The sequence below is a fragment of the Leuciscus leuciscus genome (genome assembly GCF_965113295.1).
Source record: "Leuciscus leuciscus genome assembly, chromosome: 2".
NCBI classification, from domain to species: Eukaryota; Metazoa; Chordata; class Actinopteri; order Cypriniformes; family Leuciscidae; genus Leuciscus; species Leuciscus leuciscus.
Window position 1 is genome coordinate 5,831,869 of NC_138726.1, and position 19,036 is coordinate 5,850,904.

Below are 19,036 nucleotides of genomic sequence, written 5' to 3' on the forward strand. Positions count from 1 at the left end.
AGTACTGAGTAATACTGTACATGTACTTATAGGGTTAGGGTTATGATTGGGGTTTGATTTAGGGTTAGGGGCATGTAATTATTATGCATCTACGTATTATACAGTAACTACGTGTCACATGTGTAACAAGGACATTGTAAAATAAAGTGTTACCGAAAATACTTTAACATGGTACGATTTAACCGTTCAGGCAACATCCTGAGTGAACTCCCCCTCCTCTCTCTCTCTCTCTCTCTCTCTCTCTCTCTCTCTCTCTCTCTCTCTCTCTCTCTCTCTCTCTCTCATATACTGATTATTACTGCTGGGCTTTGTGGGCGGCTGTGGGCCGTAATTAAAATACTTCCAGAAAGAAACAGCCGACCACATCAGAAATGCAACCCACTGTCAGGATCAAACCACATCAAGCGCGTCTCTCTCAGAGATGGTCACCAGAGCATCAGTATAGGCTCATATCTACTCTCCGTCTAGTCTTGACACACACACACACACACACACACACACACACCGACCGGGTCTGGTCTGACTGCAGCGCAACTAATAAGTTATTACGAGCAGTTATGTGACAAACAGCCAGGGTATGGAAAGCGGAGACAAATGAAGGCTGCCTTCCCACGAGGTTCTCAATAGCATGCGCTGGTGTTGCGCCAAAGGGCAGGGAGATTTGTAGATGATGGTGCTAATTACGAGAATGGCAACCATAATGCGACCAAGATGGAAGCAATTTAGGCAGAAGTCATTTGCGTGTTACTCTTCCACCCACTATAGCAGCACACACAGCTTTGAGTCGCACTTGCAGTCTGGTTCATTCCTGAGAGAAGATGCATGTTTTCATTTCCATGGCCTGCTAGATTGATTAAGGCAAAGGGAAAAATGATTGAGAGGGAATGGAATATGCCTTGTTGTTTTTTCTTTCAAAATCAGGACACAAACTTCGCGAAGCGGCACTTGGATTTATGCATTTCAAATAGCAGGGAAATATAGCCTAGCTGCGCTTCTGGATGGAAAAACACGTCTCGATCGTTTTATTCAGAGCATCACTACCTGTGTTTTATAGCCTATACAAATATTTTGAATGAATGGCTGAAAGTTAGGCTACTTCGGAGCGATAGTGGGTTGTTTGAAGAAGAAAGCATCACATAGCCTATTAAAGCTGTTATAGGCGTAAAAATAGAGGTTGGGCGTTTCTGAAACATGATTTCGTTCATATTTAAAAAGATAAAAATGCCGGGAATTATTTTGCATCTAATGCGCAAATAACCCGCTTAAAATCTGTCTATTAATAAATGCATAACTCATAAACTTTTGTCCTATGGAAGTGACTTTTACTGATTTATCGAGCCAACTGTTAAGACCATTGTGTGTCGTCACTCACTGTTTTATACTAGAAACATTCCATACATAAATGTGGATCATTGAAAGCCACGTGCGTGTGTCTATGAATGTTAACATCACTGTCGAAATGTGCCAACAAGCATGAAAAGAGAATTAACAGTGGCTCACCCAGCCAGAGGCCAGTGTTCATGCTTAAATATAATTTTCGGGTCTTTGAAAAGAAGCGAACTGTGCGCTTGGATGTCTCTCTCTCTTTGTGATGCGGTTTTCCTCTGTAAGCCACCGTGTGCAGTGCTGTGTAATTTTATCCACGCTGCAACCTCTTGGTTCACACAAGACTGATACCTTGCCTCCCCTTTTCCTTTGTATCAATTGGTCGGGGTTCGGGCTATTGTTGCAGGAGGGCTCTTTTATTTCTGCGCACACTGTCGATCAGCGAAATCTCACGACAGGCTCGACTGGCTGTTTTCTCCTCCTCGGTCAGATACAGTGTGTTTGGAGAGCAGAGTGGAACCCATGAGCACCAATGCTGTCGCCGCCAAGCCGGATGACCGCGACGCATTATTAAAGAAGGATACAGCAAGTTTTCTTTTAAAATGTTGGATCACTGACATATGAAACTTCTTTGATGGGACCCCGTGTGCCAGCTCTTTCCATTCCAGCGAGGTTTTGCCGATATCCCGCCATGCCACAATGGTTATAATTCTGCTCTTGTTGTTACTGAGCTCCTTGGATCCGAGTTTGCAGGAATCTCTGGCTCCGAGGCTGAGCAGGAGCCCAAGGGCTCCTTGTGTCAGGGGCCAGGAGTGTGACCCGAGGACGCGGCGCGATGCTGGAGGACGCGGCGGGGTTTACGAGCACCTCGGCGGAGCTCCAAGACGCAGGAAACTTTACTGCGCCACGAAATATCATTTGCAAATACACCCGAACGGAAAAATAGATGGATCTCTTGACGAAAACAGCCCTTTCAGTGAGTAAACTCTTCTCACGCTTCTCACGTCAATTTATTATATAATCAGCGACTTGCGTAATTGCGCGAATAAACATTGTGCGCTGGCAATATTAATGTAGCCTACTATTAATTGACATCGAACAATAATTCGTCCTGTCCGTCATTAAGGAGCCGCGAACATTTTAATCAGCATTCTTATCACTGTAAAGGGATATTAAAGCAACTATTAGAGCTCTTTTGCGGATTGAACAACTTAACTAAACTAAACTAAAAGACAAAAATGTTGGTCTAGCAATAGTAAATAGCTCACTGTATTCCATTATTTTGTGGCATCAGACACTCCAGCTTACATCGTAATATCAATTCGCTGTCAGGGAGTAGAACGTTTGTACATTTGGTATACTATACATTATAATCTTAAATTATATTTCTTTAAATTGCAGAATTCGTTTATCTGTAGTTTTCCAATTAGTCGAATCCGAGTGCTCATGGACAATTACCATATGAAAACAGGATTCAACCAACAGTTTAACATAATGACTTAGACAACGGATGTGTTTATCCAACGTAAAAGGATGATTATTCCAAACAGAAGAATGAGGAGAGCCATTAATCAGTGAAAAAAAAGGATGAATAAACATCCTCTTTAAGAGGCGTTTAGTGTCTGTATGTCTAACCTGACAGCGTATGTTGTGTAGACCGTGACTCAATAAACGAAAAATAATACATAAATATAGGCTTTGTATATAAAACAAAATCTATTTAAAACAGCAAAATGAATCCTACATTTACAATTAACCTTATTGGAAACAAATACATTTCCATAATTATTAGTTAAATGTTTAGCTTTAATGATAAGCTATATTAATGATAAGTTAAAATCAGTTTAAAGATATAGACATAAATCAATTACTAATATTTATAGCAAATCAGTTTATATTAATTGATATTATAGTAAACAAACTTAATGTATGCATACATAGGCCTAACACTTAACTGTTACGCTTTTCAATATCATTGAATAATAATAATACAACTAATTAAATACAAAATAAAACTACGATTTCAAACATAAAATCATGACATGCTTGTGAAAATAGACTCGTCTGACAGTTAATTGTGCAATTTTGAAATGCTATTATAAGTGTTTTTTTCACATTTCTAGCATGCGCACTAACTAGTGCTCCACTCTTTTCCCTAGGCATACTCGAGATCACTGCTGTCGATGTTGGTGTGGTGGCGATCAAGGGCCTGTTTTCGGGAAGATACCTGGCTATGAATGAGAAAGGCCGTCTGTATGCTTCGGTAAGTGTTATGTCACGTCGGAAAATCAAGTATCTGAAATTCGGCTGGCAGGGATCAGATAACAAGCAGGGCTATTTGAGGCTCTCGCCACATGGTGGTGTTTTTCATGCGGAACGAGTGTGCCCACATGCTGCTAGATCACGGAGAGTTTGATTGCTGAGTTTCGTTTGCCTCACTGAGGACCTTGTCACTGAAAGTTCTGGTCAGAAGAAAGTGATAACCACATGGTTCTTACTCTTAAAAATAGAGGTTCTTTATTGGTTTTGATGGTTCCATAAAGAACCTTTAACATCCATGGAACCTTTCCACTCCTTTATAGTGAAAAATGGTTCTTTATGATTATTAAAATGTTATTCACACTAAGAAAAAATGGTTATTACTGTTCACTGAAAAGTTCACTTAGTTGACCCCAAAATGGTTCTTCACTGTGAAAACCCCATTTTGGGACCTTTATTAGGTTATGCAGAGGTGTTGAAAATCACTGTAAAAAATGATATGATCAATAAGTTATGACAGCATTTGTTTTTACATTGCTTTAACTCTAAATCTTTTATAAGTTATACAAAATGCAACTTTTTAAAGTCAGTTTAATGTAATTTAAGTTGAAATGACTTAAGCACCCAAGTTGATTGTACTTAAAAATTGAAGGCAGCAACTTTTCTTTTCTTCTCCCAGTGAATGTGCAGAGTTTTGACCAGTTTAAATGTAGATTTTTCTACATAAAGGAGAGGACTTGTTTGTGGGCACACTGAGCCCCCTTGTTGCAGGTCCAGTCAAGATGAGAAACAAGGCTAATATATATATTTTTTAACCCTTTCAGGAACTCTTCAACAGAGAGTGTGAGTTCCTGGAGCGCATTCACGAGCTCGGATACAACACCTACGCGTCACGGCACCACGCCACGACCCAGCCTCCCCCAGCAGGGTCCGGTGCCGGGGCCGGCAAGCGCCGTGCCAGCTCTAAAAGGCAGTGGTACGTGTCCATCAATGGAAAGGGCCGGCCCAGGAGGGGCTTTAAGACACGGAGCACGGACAAAGCTTCCCTCTTTCTGCCCCGTGTTCTGGGCAACAAGGACCATGAGATGGTGCGCAAGCTCAGAGAGAGTCAGCGGCACCAGACGGGCTCTCACCGGGCCCCTGTCGGTCGGGGAGAGCGCAGGAGACGCCGACACAGGGGCTCCAAGGGCCACAGCAGAAGGCCTGACATTTAACACTCTCTCGACACAGATGGAGAAGAAATCCACTGAGAGTCACATGGAACAATTTTCATACGAAAGGATGATTTTCAAGAAAACTTTTGAGGAATTATGAGAGTGACATTTATAAAGATGTTCATGTGACCAAAATTAACACTACTGAAAGTTTAGCGTTTTTATGACATGCACCACGTCATGTTCTCAAGTCTTTTCTGTTAAAGACGTGTAATTATTGTACATAGATGTACAGTCATTTACTTTTTTTTTATTTGAGCAAGATAACATAGAGTAAATGTTTGTAATGGTAAATTAGGACGTTGTACAAGTGCTTGACAATGCCGATGATGTGTCATGTATGGTGGTGTACAGACAAGCACTTTTTTCTTACTGAAGTAGAAAACAAAGATCCATACACATAAAAACAGATGCTTTTTAACTTACATGTGATAGGCTACTGTTCTTAAACTGCAATCAGGAGTACTTTGTATATTACTAATGTAATACATATTTATTTTTGTTTATATGTTTTTAAGTTATTGATGACATAGTTTCTACACTTCCAAATATCAAAGATTTTTCTTCAGAAGAGATTAGTAGTAAGAATAACACTGTTGTCTTTGAACGATCCCTCTCCAGTTTCCTATTACTTCATTCAAACATGAGTCTACATATATGTAATGGCATCAGCTCTGATAAATGTCATGTATTGAACACTGTAAGCAGAGTATAATGCATTGCAACTGCATTGTTCGACACTGAAAGCTAAACATCTGGAGGAATGTCACCAATAAATTATATGGAGTATATATTTTTTGGTTTTATTGCTAAGCATGCATGATATGTAGGCTATTCTCTGTTTCCAGAATACATATGATATGGAGCTTAATTAATGCTAAATGAATGTCGGTAAATAAGGCAATGTCTGCAGATGTATAGTGATCGGGGATGCATTGAAGTCTCTCCGCGCTCCAGCAAAAAACGATTCCCTCTTGGGACCATCCGCCCATTTTTCATAAAGTGACATCATCTATTCTAGAAGAAAGGAAAATGTAAAAAAAAAAAAAAAAAAAAAAAAATTGAAAAGCAATACAGGACCACTTTGACCTATGTACAGTATAGACTATTCCTTTAAAATGCAACTGTTTTATTTGTATTTGAATGCATCCGTACTGTGTTTCGCGTGAAGATCGGCTTCTTCAAGCAGGAACGGAGATCTGTGCTTTTGAAATCTATAGGAGAGGGAAAAAAAGACGTGTTATTCTATACTTCGCAGGTTCGAGAGCTTCCTGGCGGTCACAATGGCACATCTCTGGGGAAACCTGGGAAGCTGTGTCGCTCGAGACATTCTTCTTCCTTTCTCTAAACGACGAGAGCCTGAGATCTGAGAAACAAGGCAATCGCCGACGAACAACAAAAGTGTATCTAGTTTGTTATGAATGCCAAACTCTAATATTACTCAACAGGAATGCTGGACTGTTTGAATGAACCTTTGTGTCATCCTCCTGATACCTTATTTTTCACAAACCCATTCATATACATAAATGCATGAGAGGCGAGATCAAAGCTTTCCGCGACGTCAAATATTATATTCTATAATCTATTAATCAGAAACTGAGTAACGCTGTCTTTCATCACCTGGCCATGGAAAATAAATGATAACACAAGCTTTATGATATCATACAAATAACATCTCCAGGGGTTTGCTCTAACAAATGATTTGGTTGGTTTCGCAGAAATGCCATTAAATAACCATTTTTTGTTCAATAAAAACCTTTGGAACCGTTCTTAAAATAACCGTTATTTTCTTATAGTGTGATGAACGTTTTAATAATTTGAAGAACCTTTTTCAAGAAACTTTTGTGGAACGGACATTTACCATGGATGTTTAAGGTTCTCCATGGAACCTTCGAAAGGAACTTTATTTTTAAGAGTATAAAGGTTTAGATCCAAAAAGGATTAAAGCCTATACAGTCTGATGTCACTCCCAGTCCCATGAACAACGTTTTACATTCATTTTTAAGCTATCCCCTTTCTGCTGGTGCATCACTGATCTGAGGAACACACTGAAACATCAAGAACTGGATCTCTAAAGAACCATACAGCCAACTCGAGAACCTTATCCATAAAACAAGTTCCAGATAAAAGCTGAACTTAAGGCAAGACACCCCTGAATAGTGTAATAAAATATCACCATATCCTCAGTTGATTGATACGAATCGCAGGTTTTTGGAAATGTTATTTAGAAATATGCAAATGAGGCATTGTCTAATTAAATATGCACTCATTTGCATAAATATCTAGAACAAAAATCTGAACATTGGATGAAGTCAGGTTCAAAATTCTTATTTCATTTTTTCTTTTCTTTTTTCTTTTTCTTTTTTGACATAGAGTCAAAAGTTTTTACAGAGGGGATTTTGAATTTCTCTTTTTATCACTCCTTAAATCAGAAAATACTGGTCAAAAATAAATAAATGTTCATCAATTTTTAGTAATGACATGTATAAAATCAAATAAATATAATATTTGATTTGACAAATAAATATAACATTTGGAGATTTCTGGTTCAGTGCAGGAGAAAGAAAATTATTTTGAGAAAATTGTCTTTAAAGAGAGTATATATACATATATAAAATTATGGGGCTCATTCTGTCCCATATGTTGACCCTATGTGCAAAGTTTTTCATGCTCTTTGGTCCCAGTTCTAACCTATTCAGGCACACGACGCCCCTATTAGTTCAGTGGCATATAACAAGTAAACAGAGACGCAGGGGTTAAAGTTCAGCGTCCCGATCGAGCGACTTCTGATGACCTGCCTTACACAATGACGTGTCTGCCGCCATGTCGAGGGCATGGAAGCGCTCATTAACCTATAGATGCCCAAAGAGCCAAGGCCATAAGATGATGCAGTATCAGGGTGAGATTACATCTCGAGTATCTAATTTCGTATGTGCAAATAAATAAATAAATAAATAAATATTGATTTATTTTCCAAACCAATTCCGACGGTTTTTAAACCTATTGATAATTAAATTACCCAACGAGTGCTTTCTCAGAAATTACTTTAAGCCGTGCGCTATAGTGAAAACTGCTCCAATTAAAATCAGTGCGCTTCAGTCTCATTCTTCTCTGGCCCGAGGGCCTCAAAGGGTTGCTCCTCGTGCCCATCTAATTGGTATCGTCAGGAATTCCTCAAGTATTGACCCAGCGGAGCCTGAGGGGTCTTTGTTCGTACAGACAGGCCTCCTACTGGCCATCTCTGCGGAGCTTGTAGAGTTGATGACCTCTGCACTAACATCACACCATATTGCTTCCAGCTTAACAATTTTTTAAGTGATACATTTATTAATGCTGATGGTTACCATATATGGAGATTAAACGAAATAACCGATTTAGAGTTAAGATGTAAAATTCATTCTTAAAAATAAAGGTTATATATTGGCATTGATGGTTCCATGAAGAACCTGTAACATTCATTCATGGAACACAAAAGGTTCTTTAGTGGAAAAAGATTTAGGACTTAGGAAAAAAATGGTTCTTTTAACAACTGTTGACTGAAAGGTTCTTTGGGGAACCGAAAATGGTTATTCTACGGCATTGATGCAAAACACCCATTTGAAACCTTTATTTTTAAGAGTGTAAGCTTTTTTTCTGGGATATTACAAATAGGCTGCATATAAGACAAAGAAAGAAAAAAGGCTTTGTAAAAAATTATACTCTTTCCCCAAAAGAACTTAACTTGTGAATTGTTATTTGGTGACTATTTTGTAGTTCCCTTTTCTGTTAATTGTTATATATATCTATATATATATCTATCTATCTATATATATATATATTTCGTTTATTGGATGATTGGATAATTAGTTGATTAATCAGGTCAGGTGTGATGGATCATGCTGATACAAATAGTACCTCTCTGTGTACTTTTTTTTGTGTGTGCATGTGTTTTTGTGTTTTTGTGTGTAAAAGATTTTTGGGAGCAGCATTGGCAGTGTGCCAATTTTTGGTTATTTTTAGTGATTAGTCTTACTGACACGATGTCAGAAAGTTCCCAGTTCGCATTTCTCTGTACTTCCAAAAGCGTCCTATAGAGGGAAGCACTGACTCCCGTGCAGCTGCTGTGAAATCACAGGGTCTTATCATAAGGTCTTATCAATGTTGTCTTCGCAATAAATCTAGAATCTGAAGGGCGGGTTGTCTCCTCTGTATTTGATATCAATGCGATTTTTTAGGTGCACGGCAAATGTGACATTTGAAGAGATGTTCGAGGTTGCTCTCTGTAATTAATACTTTTAATGTTTTACTGTGATAACTCAGAGTTAAAAGAATCGTGCTTGATTTATTAAATGCATAAGCACTGCAACTAATTCATCTAGCCTACAAATAGAATAAGTGAGTTGCCCACGGCCTGTCAATACATATTTCATGTCACTATTATTTAACAAAAATGCCTGAAACCGATATCTTTCTTTAAGGTGAACATTTTTAATCGTTGGATCGAACATAATTGGGCTGATACGCACTGTAAACCCACTTGGGTAGTGTTAGTGGTGTGGAGTACGTGCGTATTACACGCCATAAAGTGCGTATCATATGCACGTAAAAACTCTTTTTTTTGCGTATAAATTGCACGATAAATACAATTCGTGATATAGATACGCACTTTCATGAGCTCGGGCTGCGACTGAGCGTTTGAGCGCGACTACAGCACCATGGAGAGCGGCGGCGCGCGTGTTATTATTACATTCACTTCATTTCTCTGCCTGGATTCAGATGCAAGACTCATTCAAATGTGCACCATGTGTTAGTTGCTAGTTCGGTCTTCCACAGCAACTAAAAGCTTTCATTATCGGTCAATTATCACAAGCATGTGGCTCTAAATATAACCTGTGATAAAGAGTTTTTGTCATGATAATTCAGCAGTGGCTGTAAAGCATTACGCGCCTTTTCGATTTGAGCATCCAAATGGGTCAAAAAACAACAGTCTGTTTGATCAGTGTCTGTGTCCCTAACATGTAGCCTATATAAAACCAGACACACATTCATAGATCAAATGAACCGAGCCATTCCTGTGTGCAGAAGACCCCCATCAGCAAGCAACATCTAGTGAAGCGTCAGAACCTGGATGGGTGGGATCGCGGTTTAGCTATTTGGGCAACAGGCTCAGTGTCTAGGGGTATTCAATTCTCCTTTTTGAAGTTAAGAGATGAGAGTGTTCTGTCTGGAGGAAACGTCGTCATGCGAAACAAAGGCGGGGCAAGCAAGAGTTATGGCAAGGGAACTTTTTGTTTGTTTGGCATAATGATTTATATAAACAAATCAACAACAGAGAAGACTTGTCAATCACATCCCTATGTAACTAATGAAGTTTTGGACATTTTACCACTCCCTCAAAATCCAAAGACAAATGGCCACTTTTTGTATCAAAGTACTTTTCTTTTCTTGCAGTTCGTTCCTATTGTTACCGCTATGCAGGAATTAGTGTGTGCATCAAATTATGTTAAAAACATGCATTTGGACATTTTTGGACACACCAAAAATGCTACATAACAAAATATGTGCAAACTTTACTTTCTGGGGGACTTTGAAAAAAAAAAAAAAAAAAGGGGGAAAAATACTTTGAACCAACTTGTGTAAAGTTTTGTTTTTTTGAGGATATATAAAGTAAATTCACCTCAAGTTCACACAGAGTAACCACAGGTGTAGTTCAACAACTTTACAAACAGACGTATTAATTATGAGCTATAAATCTATTGATTGACCAAACAATACTTGAAACTTGAACTTCTTGCGCTTGCGCTTTCTTCAAAATAAATGTTGTAGATAGGCTATTTTATGATGTAACGCGAAGAGATTCATAGCCAACGTTTTTAAGTGTGGTTAAAGTTAAAGGCCTACTTTATACTATTTTACCAAAATATTTTTGGGTGTCACTGCAGGGTTAGGGTTACAAAGACAGCAAATTTGCCTAACTAACAGGCAACTGTCTTTGTAAACAAGGAACATGTAACCAACAGAATAGAAAAGAGTCCTTCTCCTATAAAGGGACATGTAATTAAACCTGCTCCAATATAGTAAATCCACCCTCAAGTATTCATTCAGGAGTTAAACGGCCTGAGTAGTCGGTGTGATGTAGTGATTCTGGGCAGAATAATTTCCACGCACTACTCTTACGAAAGGCTCTATCAATAGTATACGCAAATTACAATCATTTGAGCTTTCAAGTAGGTGTCTTACTTTTATGTTGATACGTGTTTGCACCATCCCCCACGGTCTTTCCGTTTTACGTCGCATCCTCTACACTAGCAGCAGGGAGCGCGCATTCCCCGGGGCCGCGGAGAAAGCTTGACTCACAGTGTGATGTTTCCAGCGGTTTACATGTTCTCCCCCTCAATGCTATGACGCACAACATTCACAACTAAACACTCGCAAGAGGTCAGCAACAGAATTGTCGGGCTGAATTATCTAGCAGTCGCTGTCAGTGGGATGTCCAAAGGCTGCATTAAACTTTATAAATTATGTTTTCACATCAGCGTCATATTGCAAACAAGTCATATTGCGCATATCATGTTTTTCATTTTGTTCTTTCGGAGAACATGGCCACTTTATAAAAAAAATTATAATAAAAAAACCTGCTTGAATTTGCAATTCATTCGAATTCGAATTCGAATGTTTTTTTCCTGTTATTGTTCATTTATAGAACTGTCTCCTGCCTGACACTGTCTGTTAACGTTGTGATTTCCGATACATCCTCCCACATAAATTATTTTATCTAGCCTATTTCTGACCAATAATAAAGGAAGCACAAAGACAGACCAACTAACGAATTGTTGCTTATTCTTTTTTTTGTTGTGCAAACTACATAGTCTACACATAACCTAATTTTACGTATTTCATATGCAAGGCTTAATTTTCTAACTATTTTACACTAACTAAAACTATCGCGCTTTCCACCTTGCGCCAAACCATAGCAAGAATTACTTCGGACACTGATTTGAGACTGATAAAGACATTATTCCCGTAGGCGACGACATTACATTGTCAAAGTGAACGAATGCAGTGCGGTTATGACGTTTGGCTCTCTCACTCGCACGCGCGCACACACGCGCGCTGTAGTCTCACTGCCCACGGCATGGACGCGCGCACATTATAAGGAATCAGTGCGCTCGGAGTGGCGCAGAAGGTTGCTTCGTCATGCACTAGGTAGTGTGTGATGTAATTTCGTCCAGATATAAATATCGTCGGCAAGGGAAAAGTGGCATGGCTGAGCGGGGCTAGAATTCACGGTCAACAACTTTTATGTGAAAGCAAAACAGCTTGAACACCAGTCTGAAGTGTAGTGTCTTGAGAGGAAACCCACTGAGCGCGACTTCATGCCGCTCACCAGGGTTGATCGTAGCTCTGTCCTTGAGTAAGCTGTTTGGTGCGTCTTTTTTTTGGCAAATATACCTAGAGAAAGACGGTAGTTTGGTGTCTTCAGCGCCTTCAGACACTCACGTACCGCTCAGAAGGATGAGTGTCCAATCGGCCCTCTTACCATTACTGGTCTTAGGACTCATGACAAGCTCAGTGCGCTGCGCTCCGGTGCCCGGTGGGCAGAGCGGCCCCGTGGAGCGGCGCTGGGAGACTCTCTACTCTCGCTCTCTGGCCCGAATCCCCGGGGAAAAGAGAGATACCAGCCGGGACAGTGATTATCTAACGGGCATTAAAAGACTGCGACGTCTCTACTGCAATGTTGGCATTGGGTTTCATCTCCAAGTATTACCGGATGGTAGAATTACCGGCGTGCACAACGAAAACCGCTACAGTAAGTTTGGTCTGTTATTTGATCGTATATGCATGTTGGACAGGCTGTTTGATTGAGATTATGAAAATTATTTAGCCTGCATAATCCAGATTTTTATTTTATTTTATGAAAACAACGCTCAATGGCTGTTATTCAGTTAAAATAATTAGTAAAATAATAACAAAACGTTACACGAATTCAACATCATGCCATGTTGAACAACATCAACAAAGCCTGTTGTAGCGCTTTCATTTACATTTCTCGATAGAAGGCAGGTGAGGTGAGTGCACGAGCATCTGGCCTCCTGCATTACGCACGCAACAGGTCTCTGAAACCAGGAACAGGAACCGGGCCAAAATCCCAAGCCTAAACTTAGTAGCGAGATAAACTCATCCTTTTCGGAAGATTAACCTTTCACTCCTTAAAAAAATAGAGGTTCTCCAATGGTTTCTCCTCATGAGCTTCTATTCTTGAGCTGCTGCATGCTTCTATAAAGATTGAAGTTTCTCATTTTTCATTAAGGATTTTTCGGTTACACTTTCAGTCTTTGTTACGTTAAAGCACTGAGTAATATTAATGCTACTATAGGCTTAGGGTTAGGATTAGGTTTAGTTGCATGAAATTGCATAATGTATAGTTAATGTAACGATGACACTGTAAAATAAAAGTTTTACCCATTTTTCAGATCAGCGAATTTCACAGTACAGATGGTTTTCTGGTACTATTAAAAGGTTCTTTATGGGACTTTAAAAAGGTTCAAATGCAATATAACAAGAGTTATAAACATCTGTCACTTCACTGACGCGCGTTATATGTTTTTGAAGTCAAACTTAAGAAGTACTTGTCTTGGGTGTCAACATTCATCAGTCTAAACAAACGGTCTTTATTTTAAGCATTTAATGAGATGGATTACTAAGAAAGTCATTGGTACATCATTTTTCTATACTAATAAATGTTAAATGTTTACCCTTGCAAAGCGGCCAAAGACGCAATGACTCATTTCAATCAAATCTTCAATTAGATAAAAAGTTTCATGAAATTACTCATTTGGAAAGGACGACGTGGCAAATAAAACAGAAGTGTTTTACAGAGAATGCAATACTACATTTGGGAAATCTGAAGAGGCGGAAAGTGTCATTTCCTTCACAAAGGATGCTCTAAATGTAAACACGAACAATTTTTAGAAAGGCAGTCATCGTTGGGAGTTGCCAGACAGGGCTAAAGATATAAGCCAAACAAGGTCATTTATTTTCTTTGTTGTGTGTTTCAGGTCTTCTTGAGATATCTCCGGTGGAGAGGGGAGTTGTGACACTGTTTGGCGTCCGGAGCGGGCTATTCGTGGCCATGAACAGCAAAGGGAAGCTTTACGGATCTGTGAGTATGAAATGATTTACAACACGTTTCCGTCCGTGAATGTTCTTATCAGAGCTCGATGACATATCACCCTGTACTTGAGATGTATCCCCTCACCACCAACAACCCACAGTCTCCGACAGCGTGACATTGTTGGAGTCAGTTGTGGCGCGCTTCCAGTGCCTAGTGGTGTTTTCATTGTGGGACGGACAAACCCAGGAACGGGAGCGCAGTAGATCATTCGGACTACGCATTCCATTCTTAGCATTGCCAGCCAACACATGCACCTACTGTCCTTCCCAGAGTAAAGATGAACTGGCCAAAGAGGACCACCCAAACACCATACTGCTCTCCTCTCCGATTTCTGCAGGCACAGACTCACCCTGAAAACACCTAAACTTGTCTGAGCCCCAAAACCGATGATTTAACCTAATCATTTTTGACCGATTTTTGAAAAAAGTTTTTATTTATTTATATATATTTTTTTTACTTCATCCGAATGGTACGAAACTTGGCAAAGGCTTTGGCACTTGTAATGTGAACGCGCGCGCGCGCGCGCACACACACACACACACACACACACACACACACACACACACACACACACACACACACACACACACACACACACACACACACACACACACACACACACACACACACACACACACACACACACACACACACACACACACACACACACACTCCATGGACAAGATTCGAAAAGGTTAAATGGTCCTGAAAAAATAGTCACTTGTATTGTACGCATTAGAAATGAATGCGAGACGAATTTTATATATTGGAAAAATTCTTACTGAAAGCTCATTTTTTAAAATATCAACCTCAAATTTGGAACACAGCTTGTTTGGATTCATAGTTTCGATTTCTCGCTTGTTTTTTTTTTTAGAGTAGGCTATAAAACGTGTTTTGGAAAATGCATTTTTTTGTGCGCATTTTTCATAACAATATGCATTCAAGATTTAAGACAGTTTAAGTTGAAAATGTCATTTTCAGGTCTATGCTCAAAAAGTGAATACATGGATTATAACTACTGCATAAATATAATTTAGCACCATAAAATCACCTAAAAATACAAAATCTTGAATAAAATAAACGTAAAAATATAGTACAGTCTTTTCATAAAAAAATTATTAAAAAAACACAGTAATTTTTGACTGACATGCAAACAGAAAACATCATAAAGAAAGAGCAAAACTATATCTCTCTTTGCTATAGATATATGCCAAATAGTTCTGTTTGTTTCATAAAGCCCCTCTCCAGGTATTGCGCTGTGACGTCGCTATTGTTTAATATGATGATGAACGGTCTATTGAAATGTCACTGAAAATAATAATAGCTATTTCCTTGTCACTTTCAGGGGCAGTTCACAAATGACTGCAAGTTCAGAGAAAACCTCCTTGCGAATAACTACAATGCGTACGAATCGCTGGCACATCCTGGGATGTACATCGCACTAAGTAAGACTGGCAAAACAAAAAAAGGAAATCGAGTATCAACATCCATGACGATGACACATTTCTTGCCTAGAATTTGAGCTCATCTGGAGGGGCGGAGGAACGACGATGCACTTTCTACAGAAGTTACATGTGAGGTTAAGTGTATCGTGTCATGTATGTATATATTAGACTATTTATATCTGTTGATTTTATATTTCATCACAACGTTTTCTTTCCGAGGTGGAAGACAACATTTAATTTATTTGTTATTGTTAATTTATCCTCATTGCTGCTACCACGTGTTCATATATACAAGTGAAATTCCTACAATGTACTTTTTTTTTTGTTTTGCACTGTTTGTGTTGTTCTAAAGATGGTTTTGGAGAGGTAGCCTAGTCAGGGTAGACGCCATATTTAAAGGGGAAATTGAAAAATTATGTTTTATGTTTAAAAATGAAAATTATGTCATCATTTACTCAGGTTGTTCCAAACCTGTATGAGTTCTGTTGAACACAAAAGAGGATATTTTAAAGAATGTTGGTAACCAGACAGTTGACGAAAGCCATTGACTTCATTGGACTACAATGGAAGTCAATGGCTAACCTAAACTGTTTTTTTCTTCTTCAAAATATCTTCTTTTGTGTTCAACAGAACTCATACAGGTTTGGAACAACTTGAGGGTGTGTAAACGATGACATAATTTTCATTTTTGGGCGAACTATCACTTTAAATATGGCGTTTAAGCTGACTGAGGTCCATTTGTACTTCATTGGAAAGAATATAAGTCTTAGGTCAAGCCTCCAATGGTTAAGGTGTATCAACCCCCATAGTATTAGCACTGGAGCAATTGTCCAATGTCTGAGCTCCTTTGTGCGGAGCTCGGATCTAACTGAAGCAGTATCGGCTTACTCTAGCTTACTGAAGTTCTACCCCTTCAAATCTGTTTTTAGCTCTGCTGGGGGGTTGAACTTTGAACTTATCTCCAGTCAATCTTTGTCACATCTCTAAGGCTATGGATAGAGAGAGAAGTAGCTTCTTTAACATAAATACAAAATTCAAAGGCATTGCGATGCAGATACTGTCCCCTTACAATGCCAAGTTCAAGTCAGTCTTTGCTGTGGTTTAGGGAAGATGTCTGAGGGGAAACCAGTCATGTTAAAGATCAGTATTTTTCTATGATGGTAAAACAGAAACAAAGAAATGACAGTGTTGTGTGTGAGTATAAGAGTTAATGTTGAAAAACTTCCACAGTGAGTTACGAGGAGGCATACTGCCCACTTTTTTGTCGTTTTCTACCTCATGCAGTTTCTTTACTTTACTTTAAAAACAAAACAAGCTGAAACCGAATGTTTAGTTGCTCTTCTGCCACTCTGTGAAGTTCTGGCGGCCATTGCGTCCTAGTTGCGCCTTGTCACGTTTGAGCTATCTTTACCCTGTGATTTACTTTTAGAAAGGATAATCATGTTGGAAATATTTGCAGACAGCTGTTAGCCTATACTATATGCTCAAGCAGTAACCCTATATTTTTCTTTATATATTTTGTAAACATAATATGTTGCAAAACTAAGAAGCTGCTTTAAACCTGCTATATGATGTTAGTGAAATAAATGTTAAGACATGTTGCATTCATGCAGGGATAAACACGCTTTCCATCTTAAATCTTTAAATATTAAAAACATTATTATCTTCAAAAAAGCATTCCTTATTGTTATCACAATGGCGGGTGCGTTTAATTGAAAACGCACCTGAGTGTAAAGCTGAACTGAAAATGGATGGATAGTCTTTTGCGCTTCATGTTTGGTAAATTAAAGGAAGCTAAACTGACCGATCGACCTCAAAAGCATGAACACATTCGCATTGTTTTATTTTTTTTTGTTTGGTGTAATCTCAAAGCCGTGGTATTTCAGTTGTTACATGTCTAAATTTGCTTCTTAACATGCCCTGCCTGGATGTGCACATCATTTAGTCTCACTCGATGACTCTGAGTTAATGCGGGAGGAGCGAAGGGTCGTCCGTGCCAAACCTCTTCCCAAATGGACATGATTTGCATCAGTGTGGATGTTGTTTACAATAGACCGAATGGCCACTGAAGGCAAATTGTTCCTCTGACCCTCATCACACAAATCACTGGACTCGATTTGTTTAACCAAAAAAATGCAATATCAACAGGCACGGCATTAGTAAAAACAGAACATCCTCTTCTTTCAGGCAAACTGCCGCTCACAACAATGTTCCAGATTTGATCGTTTTTCGGATGTGCTTATGAACAGGGATGTATGTGGTGTACTGAAATAATACCATTTCTCTGTCAATTCCCATATGGCTTATCCACGAAGCGCCAGTCGCGTTTGCATCCATGGCAGAGCTCTATAGTAATTAGGCTGACGTCTGAGTCCTGTAGTAGTGCGCTCTGATCCTGTTTTACCAAATATTGTCTGTAGTTTTATACAGGTCCTGTTAAATATTGTGATGTATGTGCTGTGCACATGATGATACCCTAACTTAAATGGAAGTTAATAAATATGTAAATCATACTGGTCTGTGTGTTTTTGTGTAAAAATGATATGATCAATTATATGTTATGACAACATACAGTCAAACCAGAATTGATTCAGACACCTTCAAAATTTCTCACATTATCACAGTTTATTCGCTATAGTTTAGAAAATATGACAAGAACTCAGTTGATATTTCACTGGTTTTGTCCATCCTTCTGTTAGACGGTCTCATAAATGAATTATGTTGAATATCTGTCAGCTGTTAAATTTAACTACACTATTAGATTTAGGTCAATTCAGGTCAACCAGTTACCAAGCAATGCTTTATTTTGTTCAGTCTGTGTGTAAAAAGGTCGCATTAGCAATTAAAGAAAAAACACTTAAGCAAAACATGTTCAGGTCAAAGTGTCTGCATAATAACTGGTAATAATTTTTATACATTTTACTGGTAGTCACTGTATGAAGACAATTTGGGTATACTATGTCACACTTTACTTTATTTTGCTATCCTCACTTACAAAAAAATAAAAGAACTATAGTATTCTGAACCCACTAGTAAAAAAAAATCTGGTGTCTGAATAATTTTTGGTTTGACGGTATGTTTTTACATTGCTTTAACTCGTCAAAACAAGTTAGGCAATTTTTTTTACTTTTTTATGTTATTCAAAATTCAATAATTTTTTTAAGTCAGTTTAATACAAAATAAGTTGAAATGACTTAAACATCCGAGTTGATTGTACTTAAAAATTGAAGGCAGCAACTTTTGTTTTACAGAGCTCCTACAAAAGCAAATGAAGGTTCAATGAAACCGACAGCTGTAATACAGGCACAAAACACGTAAAACTAGAATATCTCCCAGCATAACTATAGAAAGGGGCCTTTCCCTGGCGGAGCTAAAAATATGCTCACAGACTTGTGTCACTAGACTATGTGGGCCCGCCTGCAGTGCCGTGCCTTATATTTCTACAAGGACATCACTGCCAAGACACTCTTCTGCTGTTGTTTAACTTGCCAAGGCCCAGTTTACAGATTGGGTGGTTTTGCCATCCCAAGCGCTCACTCCCGGGAGTGGAAACCTCTCTTTCACTTCTGTGAACGTTTCCAAAGGTTCGGAGGAGGAATCCACGGCAGCCCTTCCAGGCATGCGATTTCCATGAAAGG

The 19,036-nt window shown here is 38.8% G+C and overlaps 2 protein-coding genes across 2 annotated transcripts; both read left to right on the forward strand.

The window, feature by feature from the left end:
• Window positions 1-238: 238 nt before the first annotated feature.
• On the forward strand, window positions 239-5,774 carry fgf3 (fibroblast growth factor 3). Its single transcript, XM_082161048.1, has 3 exons — window positions 239-2,302; window positions 3,486-3,589; window positions 4,410-5,774. Exons 1-3 carry the CDS (start codon window positions 2,026-2,028, stop codon window positions 4,797-4,799), a joined length of 771 nt encoding a protein of 256 aa, XP_082017174.1. The 5' UTR covers window positions 239-2,025; the 3' UTR covers window positions 4,800-5,774.
• Window positions 5,775-11,962: 6,188 nt separating this feature from the next.
• On the forward strand, window positions 11,963-17,911 carry fgf4 (fibroblast growth factor 4). The gene is made up of 3 exons (XM_082161060.1): window positions 11,963-12,588; window positions 13,838-13,941; window positions 15,299-17,911. The coding sequence occupies exons 1-3, from the start codon at window positions 12,294-12,296 to the stop codon at window positions 15,473-15,475; spliced, it is 576 nt and encodes a 191-aa protein (XP_082017186.1). The 5' UTR covers window positions 11,963-12,293; the 3' UTR covers window positions 15,476-17,911.
• The last annotated feature ends 1,125 nt before the right edge of the window (window positions 17,912-19,036 follow it).

Excerpts from the sequence above, each read along its gene's own strand:
- fgf3 (XM_082161048.1), top strand. The coding sequence starts at position 2,026 with ATGGTTATAATTCTGCTCTTGTTGTTACTGAGCTCCTTGGATCCGAGT. Across the intron at positions 2,303-3,485 it reads TGACGAAAACAGCCCTTTCA|GCATACTCGAGATCACTGCT; the intron begins GTGAGTAAACTC and ends TCTTTTCCCTAG. Across the intron at positions 3,590-4,409 it reads AAGGCCGTCTGTATGCTTCG|GAACTCTTCAACAGAGAGTG; the intron begins GTAAGTGTTATG and ends TAACCCTTTCAG.
- fgf4 (XM_082161060.1), top strand. The coding sequence starts at position 12,294 with ATGAGTGTCCAATCGGCCCTCTTACCATTACTGGTCTTAGGACTCATG. Across the intron at positions 12,589-13,837 it reads GCACAACGAAAACCGCTACA|GTCTTCTTGAGATATCTCCG; the intron begins GTAAGTTTGGTC and ends TGTGTGTTTCAG. Across the intron at positions 13,942-15,298 it reads AAGGGAAGCTTTACGGATCT|GGGCAGTTCACAAATGACTG; the intron begins GTGAGTATGAAA and ends TGTCACTTTCAG.